General features: G+C 42.7%; 1 protein-coding gene across 1 annotated transcript; it reads left to right on the top strand.

Annotated features, from left to right (window-relative positions):
• The first annotated feature begins 3,218 nt into the window (after positions 1–3,218).
• On the top strand, positions 3,219–4,187 carry LOC144773980 (olfactory receptor 51A4-like). Its single transcript, XM_078659027.1, has one exon. It carries the CDS (start codon positions 3,219–3,221, stop codon positions 4,185–4,187), a length of 969 nt encoding a protein of 322 aa, XP_078515153.1.
• The last annotated feature ends 6,434 nt before the right edge of the window (positions 4,188–10,621 follow it).

Below are 10,621 nucleotides of genomic sequence, written 5' to 3'. Positions count from 1 at the left end.
GGACACCGAGCCGGGAACCTGCCACCAGCGCTGTCCCTCGCCTCCTTGCCCGGGATCTCAACCCAGGTGCCCAGCCAGTCTCTTCCCTGTCCCCGCCAGGTGCCGCTGCACTCACCGCCGCTCCAGGAAGCACTCCCTCTGCTCGTGCCTAGGGTTCAGCCACACGCCAGGGGGTCAAGCAGTCGCGTGAGGTCGGGGGCCTCACCTCCGTTATCCGCGCTAGGCCGCAGTCCCCGGCCTCGAGTAGCCTGCCGGCCACGTTGCGGCGTCTGGGTCGCCTGGCCGTTAGGCTCCTCCCTCTCCCGGGGCGACTATGTCCGGGCAGCGTCTGGGCTCTACCGGAGGTCCAGCGGCCTCCGCAACGTCAGATACGCCACCCAGAGCTGCTCCGCTGTCCTTCGCTCCTCTGTCTTCCACAGGCCTGGAGCCGCCGCGGGCTCGCGTAGCGGTCCGACTGTCCGCTAATGCCTCCGTCGGCTGCAAGTGACACAATCCAGCTCCGCCGCCCCGGGAGGTTCCCTGCTGGCGGCCACCGTCTCTCGGGTCACTCTGGAGCAGCCTGCAGCCCAAGGGGGACCCCGGGGCCGATGCTAATCGAAGCTGTATAGGGCCCGGCGCCGGAGGGGACTCACAGCACGTCCTACTCCGCCGCCATCTTGTCCACGCCCCCCTAAATACATTTTTGATTTACTTGATTGCACCTGAGAAGTTTTTTCTGGTGTATGACACCAAAATACACAGTGTAGCATAGTACCTGTCATGCACAACAGTAGTTGGTGACAACTCAGGCACTCATCTTCGTTTCTAAGCAGGTAGCTCAAAGCAATAACTAGAGGAATATTGGAACTACTGAATTTCCTCTGACAAATGTTCAGCTGTGTTGACAAAATCTCACAACTCTTATGAGAAGGCAGTTTGGATACTTAAGCTTCAACACTATGCTTAAAAGTGCTTTAAAAACCTAGTTTTTGGATTCAATAAGAACGGCAGATCCATGACTCCAACAGTAGGTTTGAATAACTAATTGTATCTGATGAAGGCCAGGTTGTTCATTTGAGCACCTCTAAGGAATGTCACTTTACACCTGGTACACTCAGGCTCATATCTTTTACATCCCCACCCACTCACACAGTGTCTGCTTCTGTTTGTGAGAGTAAAGTTAAAGTTCACCTGCACCTGGTGGATACGAGGAGCTATGTAAGAGGATGCAGACTCGACCATGCAAGTGGATACGTTAGCCTTAATCCCGCAACATTGTCCCACTCCTCCTTAGGTTCTTCTTATATTGATGTTTCATATGAGTATGTGTCCCAGGTTGAGGTCGCTCCCATTTATTTTTTAGATTAAGAATGGTGGGGTGTACTTCAATAGATCTTTTTAGGTTTCAGGGTTTAGTTGTGTGCAAGCTTATGCTGTAGTATGATATTCCCATTTTGATGCAATTTTTCCTGATAGTCCTGAATGGGCTATTTGGGGATGAGAATGTCCCTGCAAAATATGCAGGCATGAGCCTTAGTCTTGAATGAACCCACAGGCATGTTTTAGCCCTGGTTTGCATTTGTATTCTGGTCTTAGCAAACAAAACAATCAAGTATGTGTTGAGAGTTTCTCTATTTTTATGCTGTAAAGTGAAGTGACCCAGAGTGGGGCTTTTTAGATTCGATGGGTGCACTAAGTGTGACTTCCATAGAGTGGGAGCCTACTCTCCCCTTTCTAAAAATATGAAAGCATTGGCAGTGTGAATTGCTGATATTAGGACAAGCTTTTTTGTTGATACTTACAGAGGAAAGCTTCCAATGAGCCATTCCCTGTGAATTGGCTATTCCGTTCGGTACAACTGCATCCTGTATTACATTCTTGTGGGCCTGAGTGTCCTGTGTGTTTTTTGGAGGCATGCACATATTCAGTGTGTGGCAGAAGTGTTAAAGGAGTATGTGCACCATTTTAAAGTATGTACACTGTAGAACACATTCATTTGATTCCACTGTGTGGAAAGTGTGTAGAGCATACATGTCACCTACCAGAATGCAATGTGAATTCCACAAGTGTAACTCAAATATACACTTTGGACATTAGTGAACTCAAAGTGTGCAGAACACAGAAGACATTGTTGTCTTTGAAGCACAGGTGTGCTCACCGAGCAAATCCAGGCATTTGATCGTATGCACGGACTATATTCAAACGGTAGCTGATTGATACATGTGAAGGCTGTCTGCTGTTGTGTCAGTTTTTGTAGCCCTGAGCCAGATCTTTCCAGACCAAACCTCCTTCCTGCTACCACTTGTGGAACAAAGACAATGAGCCTGATTTAGATCTTGGCAGATATGTTACTCCATCACAAAGGTGACGGATATCTAGTTCACCGAAATATAAATCGTATAGGATATAATGGAATTTATATTTTGTTGTGGAGAAACCCGTCCACCAAGATTTAAATTAGGCCTTATGTCTGGCTTAGCTAGGACCAAAGCAAAAAATAGTGGAACTCTAGAAATCTTTTGCAGCAGAACTTTGGAATCAACAAAGCATGTGCGAATGGATAGCACAAGAAGTGTGGCTCAATGATTAGAGTGGCAGACCCTGATGCAGAGGTCTGGCCCGGACCAGGGTTCAATTCTCGCCTTGGCGGGTCTTGGGCTCAATTTCCCCGGACCTGATAATTCTCGCCTCGGTGCCTATTCTAATCATGGGTCCCACTCTGCAACTCTGGGCAGTAGGTTGCTTAATCCCCACAACGGCCCCAACAGTGCTAGGATGCCTGGATTCACCTTGGGGGTGCCCAGGAGTGGGCACTTCACAGTGAAAGGCCAGGAAGGGTTTGACAGCGGTATGTGTACAGCGCCTTGAGACCCCTTCGGGGGTGATACGTGCGCTATATAGGCACTACTACATTTACACACACACTTACACAAAAAGTGTCTGAAGCTTCCATGTAGTGGTTCCTTTTTCCTAAGTATAATTACCTAGGGGCGACCGCTGAACATGCATAACATGATATAAACCCTGACAGAGGTTTGTGCATAGAAAGATTGATAGATAAAATGATTGATCAATAGATAGATAGATAGATAGATAGATAGATAGATAGATAGACATACATTCAGGCTCTATCCTGCCTTGCCATTCACTTCTCATTTGAAAAAACCTCACCTCACTGACAAAACATAAATGTTTTTTTGACTGTACATAACAAATAATGTTATTTTCTTTACAGCATTATGGTATCTGTCAACAGTAGCATCTTCTATCATTCAACTTTTGTCTTATCTGGCCTGGAGGAAAATGATCCCACTCACATCTGGATCTCCATTCTAATCTGCTCCCTGTATGGTGTGATGGCATTTGGAAATGGTTCTATTCTGTACATCATCAAAACAGAGCACAGCCTCCATGCTCCTATGTACTACTTTCTTTCTGTCCTCGCGGTCACTGATCTGGCCCTGTCCATGACCACAATGCCTACTATGTTTAGTGTCTTCCTCCTCAGATCCAGAGAGATTCATATTGATGCCTGCCTGTGCCAGGTCTACTTTCTGAACATGCTTAAAGTCGTGGAATCAGGGGTACTCTTGGCAATGTCTGTAGACCGCTTCATTGCAATATGGAATCCTCTACGATACGCCTCCATCTTGTCAAAATTAATGGCTTTAAGAATAGGACTATTTATTGCTCTCAGGGCAATAGTACTAATCCTACCAGAACCATTTCTTGACAGGAGGCTTCCATTCTGCAGCAACAATGTCCTCACTCACTCATGGTGTCTACATCAAGATATCATCATGCTGGCATGTGCGGATGTCAAAGTACACAGTTATTATGGATTATTTGTTGTTTCTGTCAAGATGTTTGATGCAGTCCTGGTCGTGCTATCTTACATTCTGATTCTTAGGGTGGTGCTCAGGATTGCATCACAAAGTGAACGCAGCAAGACCCTGAGCACTTGCATATCCCACATCATAGCTGTCATCCTGTTCTATGTGCCAATTATTTTGCTGTCTGTGCTTCACAGATTTTCCAGTGTGGTCCCACATGTTACGCATAAAGTCTTAGCTTTCATCTTGTACCTCATGCCTCCATTGGTGAACCCCATCATCTACTGCATTAAAACCAGGCAAATCCGTGAAGGGTATGTACACTGTTTCAGGAAAATAAAGATCTTGTGGACATTTGTTTCCAAATGTCCCTGAATGTTCCTTGGATAGACTCAGACTGCATGAGTCAATGATTCTTGAATGAAGCTAGGATCCATGCCACAGTGACTATGTTATTTTATTGAGTTGGCCTCTTACTGTTTCACAACACAGTAGGGAGGTTCGCTAGGGCACATGGCACCATGAACGGTTTTCGGGAAGTGAATCACTAAAACAAATTGCAATAAGGCTGACCTGCGCATTTCAAGTTTGGTTTCCTGTAAACAATAAGCTAATTGATTAGATAGAGCACCCATTTTGGAGCTGGCTCCTTGGTGTTAGACAAGGAAATCCAAGAGACGTCATCAGACAAAAATAAAACCTGACATCATTTTGGGTAAGGACATATCAGAAATCTTCATCTCACTATTAAATCACAAAGAACACAATCATCTGAAAGACTTCGGCTATTCTGAAATTAGAGGGCATGATTCACAAAGGTGAACTAAGATGAAAGTCTAACTTTACTACTTTTTGTATTCACAAAGGGGATTTATGAGTAGAAAACTTAGGCTTTTGTCTCAGTTTTGGTCTCAGTTAAACTTAAGACCAAAACCTAAGTTTAACTGAACAAGTTGGCAAAATGTTTCTGGGACCAATTTTCAGGATTTGTTAGAAGGAATAAACATTGACACCTGCCAATGGCCCAGGACTTTGGGGTCAACACTTGGGGGTCAAAACTCACACCAGCAGAGGCCAGCAGCCGGGTCAAGGGCTGGTCCATTTGGAACTGGTCAGATGGAAATATAGGGAAAATGCCTCCCAAAGCGTGTTGTGTCCCTCTAGCCGGAACGGGAGTGTCAGCTCATGACCCTTGCAGTTCTACTTCTTTGTCCTGTTTAGAAGAGAGAGGTCAGGTCTAACTTTCAGGGCTCTTTCCAGGTTATGAATATCAGGGTCAGTTTTTCCACAGATCCAGAAACAATCTGTGGATGGTACAGGGAATGCCACATTTATGCTCAGTGCCACCGTGTGGGTAGGGGAAACTCCTTGCCATTCCCTAAGCAATAGACTACAATTTCCAGGGGTATCCCAGCACCTCCTGTGAGTTTTACTTCAGACAATACCACAGTGACCTTCCTTACCCAGAACCAACATTGCATAACCTTTCTTACCCTGTGCAGACCTCCTGTGCTCAGCCTAGAGGTGTGAGAAATGAGCACTCCTTTGTCTGTGATCACTCAAAACTATTTGTAGGTGGCTAATCCTCTCCCACCGGTCTTGGTGCCTGACTGGCTAGGGAAATAAAGGAAGAGAGCAGACCCAAGTGTTAGGAACATATGCTTGCAACAGAGTAGGCCCGTTTGAAGTAAATGCAGTTCCTGGGCAGAGCCCAGATGGTCAGCCTACCAGAGAAACAGAACACATCCGAGCACACAAGGCTTTTATCTCAGCTCTCAGAGAAAGTTCACACACCATTAAGGGTTCTATTCAGATTCTCAGTGACAGGTGGAAGCTCATGCAAATGGGCTTCTAGAGGCTATAGGCAAGTAAAATGTAACTTTTCTAAATGTACCTGTTCTAAAATATTTATTACAAAATCTAACTCCACCAATGAATTGGTATTGTAATAAATAATTGTAAAAAGTCCAAAGATAAACTATGTAGCTGTTTCCTAAGTGGAGATAGAAAATATTAAATTTAGATTATACCATCGCCTCCCAATGCAAATGTGTCAGACGCTGAAACCATGCGGAAATGGTTGTAAGGGCCGAACACAGCTCAAGATGACTGGCCAAATGTGAAGGAAATGGGCTTGATAGCACCTCATTGAGGGTATTACTTTTTAATAAACAATTGCTTATAGACCCTGAAGATGCCATACCTGGGTGAAACATGTTAGCTGCACGTAAATTATTTTTCCTAATTAGAAGATGATTGAATAAAGAATTCCAAAAACTAAGGAAATTACCTCTCGATTCATCTATTTGTGAACAAATGGCAAATTGCTGTCATTGAATTTTTGCTTTAAAGTTGCCTCTCTGTTGTATAATTCATGGTTCAGATTCGTGGCGAACCATTTGAGTTGGGCAACAATTGAGTTTTGTATTGAAACAAATATAACACATGTGGTAGTGCGATAAACGGGCCCCCTAGCCGCCGTTATGTGTTCAGTCAACCTGTCAAACCTGCTGCAGTGAAAATGGCTTTGATGTCTTTTTCACTGTAGGTAACATACAACAATGTCTCCAAGGGTGTTAGTAAGAGGTTGATTTGTAAATGGCACAATTTATTGCTGGGAGCAGAAGGAAAACGAAAAACCAGAGAGACAAGAAAAATTATTTGGACAACATAGAATGTAATTTAGTAAATGTATATATTTGTCATATTTAGTTTCATATAATCAAACATATGGGAAGGTAGCACTGTGTTATGTTAAAATGCAAATAAATTGTAGGATGAAAAATTGTGACGGCGCAAGTGACACATGAGGAAGTATGTACAGCAAAGTAGAGCAAAAAAAATTTGGTAGTGGAATTTACATAGTAAGGATACCCAAACAATGAATGCTAATATATACAACAATTGAATCACTGGGGTATCCTTGAAGGAATCGCGCTGAGGTTTTTTTCTGTAAAAGTCAACAGCATTTTGGCCTATAGAAATGTGCAGGGCTTCTTTAGGACCAGGTTACTATTATTTCAAAGGCAGTGCTATATATATTTATATCTTTCTATGTACATATATCCATACACTTAATAGTGGACCAAGGGGAGGGGGTTGGGAATTAAGGACATCTGAGCACAAATGGGAAGCTGAGAGACAGATTAAGAACGCCTGCCTTATTGGGACGTACAAGAAAGGAGATTTAGAGTAATGAGAATACCGGTAAGTAATCAAAGCATTTCCTCAACCTAGTCCTTACTAGCTGATGACTTGTGAATGTCAGAACATACAATGCCAGTGAACACATGCATACTTCATCAAAAAGCATGAAAATTACCTATTCAATCCATATCCGGCCCCCAGAGCCTGCACCTAGGAATCAAATCTTCCCTTACCTCAAAATCACTCCCAGCTATTAACATGAGATAGAGGTAGAAATAAAACATTCCAGTAACACAAATTACCTATTTGGAAGTCCCTATTGCTTCTGCCCAAGAATTAGCCAAGCAGCACGTAGCAGGGACCTGTAACTCCAATGGGGCAAAAAAGGCTGGATATTTCACAACCCATGGAAATGACGGATTTCAAACAATGACTAGGAGGAAGTAGGCTTAGAAGCTCCATGATTTGCAAAGTTAGAATGTGAGAAATTGGGTTGTTGGTTGAGTGGAGTACCAACCCTGCTCAAGCAGCAAACACACTCCCTGTGAAGGTGGACCCCAAAGTAACTTAATTAATCTGTGCTTAGCCCTCTGGTAGCTTGGCACTAAAGCAGTCAGGCTTCACTTAGATATAATGAATAAAGTATTTGTGCACTACATAAACACTAATAAAGTAAAAACACAACACAAGAAATATTACACACCAATTTAGAAGAATAGAGTACATTTTAGTACGTTATTATATACCAAAATAAAAAAAAATCCAGTTATTGGAACCAGAGTTATGAATCTTCAAGTTTAAGGTAAAACTTACACCTAAAAGATCAAAGCACCATCCGCAGTCATCTAGTCTTGCGAGACCAATTCAAAGTTGAAAAATATGGGGGACTGTAATGGAGTCAGATAAAAGAAGTGGACTAGGCCATGTCGGTGCTTACTTTCAGACTTATAAGAAATTTGAGGAAAAATGTTCTGAGAAGGTAAAGTTTGAGCTTGGCAAGCCTGAGGAGTAAGCGTCATCATTGGGGGGCTGCTGGATGAAGTCATGGAGAAGGATTCTACGTTTGGACTTTGTTTCTTTTTGGAAGTAAAAAATGTCTAGCAGAATATTGCTCGGATATAAATGTATCTTCAAGAAATGAAATGACAAAGGGCATTTGGCAAAACAGTAAAAAGTCAGTTTAATTAAATGCAGCGGCCGGGAATGACTTGACAGAATGTGTCTGAGGAAGCTCTCTCAGTGTGCAAAGTTCTGGCTCGTATTATATATATATGTTTCATGAGATACATTAAAGTAATTTCTGCATTCTTGAAAAAGCATTTCAATCATGAATTAACAAGTTTGTACTGAGATGACTCTCGACCTTGGGTAGAACTAGTGTGGGCCAGTGTGCATGTGTCCAAATGTCTGGCATGAGCAGCATCTGAGAACTACATGTGGTGTGCATGTCATGTCCTGATTGGCTGATGGTTTCTATCTACATTTATGTATCTAGCTTTGCAGTATTTTTGGGACTGCAAGCCTTTGGACAAACGTGTTTTATTGGGGCAAATTTCCTAGGACCTGTTTGTGGTACAGCTATCCATCTAAGGGATCGATCAGGGTTTTACCTGTGCGCTCATTTGTCTTTGGGTCAAGACAACTCTACCTGTTACCTGTCATTCAATAAGCATGGGTGTGGGTCACAGGACCTGCAAGACCAGGTGTCTCTGACTTGGGGTTGATGGTGAGGTCACCTTGGGTAACAACAATGATACCTGTTCACTGGAACTTTTAAAAACAATATGGCAGTTACTGGCATAATGTTTATCAATATTGTGTGTACAGTTGTCATAGTATACATCAATATTGTTTTTCACTGATATTGACATAGCTATATGTGTCTAGATCATGGCATACAGAAACATTTTTTTTACTGTAAACCACATTGTAATTTATGCATGTGTTCTGGCATTCATTGACATTGTTATTGCCAGTATCAACACTGTTGTGTGGGCATAGATTATGGCATGGTATTACCATTGTTGGGCCTGCACATATCAGGACTTGCTACTGAGGAGGAGAAGTAGGAGCTGCCCCAAAGTCAGGCCGACCAGCAATATATCTTGGGCAGATAACAAGCAAGTTGGTCCTGATCTCAACTCTGTTCTCAGACTAGTTTTTTTTAAATGCTCTAAGTCTCAGGTTTTGGATTTTGGCTCTCTGGGTAGTTTTAGCACTAGCACCAAGTGTCCATGACTGGAGGGACACCACTTATGGGGGTAAGGACTCACAAAAGCTGGTTCTAGGTGTTGGTTCCAGATGGTTGGAACCTTTTATGTCCCTGAGGCACTGATCAGCAGGCCAGCAAACTAGCTCTTGGAGTCACACTGTTAGTCCTGGGTCCAAGAAGTAGAACAGGTTCAAGACAAACTTCAAGCAGCAGAGCATTCCCTCCAGGTGTAGCAAAGCAATATTCTGAAGTACACAGCATGTCACAGCAGCAGGAAGCCCTCTGAGAGTCCTTTGTAGTTCTAGAAAGTGATCTGAAGTTGGGTCCTAGTTTTAGCCCTGATGCCTTTATTGTAGTAAGAGTGTTTTTTAAAGAATTTCTTTTGGAGTGCTTGACGTTTTATGCTTCCCCTACCCTGGTTTCAAGCTGGCTGCATGAACAATGTAGGAGTGTCAAGTCCTTTGTGTGAAAGAAGAGCACAGCTTATTCAGTTGCAAGTGGGGTTGTACCCAGTGATGGGCAATCCAGACAAGCCTTATCCCTCTATTGTTTGGTAATCCGGGAGGAATAAACAATGTACACCTGCCCACCTGCCGACTACACCAGGTCATTTGACCCAGGAACATGCCGCAGGCACCAGATTGTTAGGGCATTTTCAAAATTGTACCTTAAAATTCAACTTTACCAATAAAGAGGATTTTTATTTATAATTTCTCAGATACCAAATATGAAATGCTGTTCCCAATCAAAAGTTAACACTTATTAAATGTTTATTTTTTATCTTTATTGATAACTTTTAATATTATCACATACATCAGCCCAAAAAATGGTGATTAACCATTGGCATCAATGGTACAATATGTGTCTAAAAGCAAGAGATTGTCGAAATCAAGGCAAAGGGAACAAAGCTACATTTAGCTTTGATATTCAGAAAACAAAATGTAATATGAACAGGTAATGACATGGTAATATTTGAAGGAGAACATATCTGCACTTCTATAAATAGAAAGATACACCTCCATCAAATAATAGAGCATTTAGCTTGCCAAATCTTCATCAGAATCATCTGCGATGGATAATAAATAGTTCCTCAACGGTTGCCAAATATACCTGGGTCTAAAAGTAATTGGTTACAGAGAGGCATATAATTCAGAAATGGAGCCACAGTAAGATAAATCTTTTTGCCATACTGCCTTTGCGGTATGAGTTGCCCAGTGCAGTGAGATTTGTCTTTCAGTTAGTAATAGAGCGATAGCAGTGTATAGATGTACTCCCAATGGCATCGGCCTAACATACCCCAAAAAAGCCATTAGATGATCTGGTGTGAGGGTATGACCAATCATTAAGTATAAAGTGAAGTAGATATCACCCAAGAAGGTTGCTATCAACCCACACGCCCATGTCAGGTAGAATAAATCAGCATGGTCTGCCTGACATTTAGTGCAGCAAT

The sequence above is a fragment of the Lissotriton helveticus genome, chromosome 8, assembly GCF_964261635.1.
Source record: "Lissotriton helveticus chromosome 8, aLisHel1.1, whole genome shotgun sequence".
NCBI lineage: Eukaryota > Metazoa > Chordata > Amphibia > Caudata > Salamandridae > Lissotriton > Lissotriton helveticus.
Note: the sequence above shows the minus strand (reverse complement) of the source record. Positions and strands in the feature narration are given on the sequence as shown.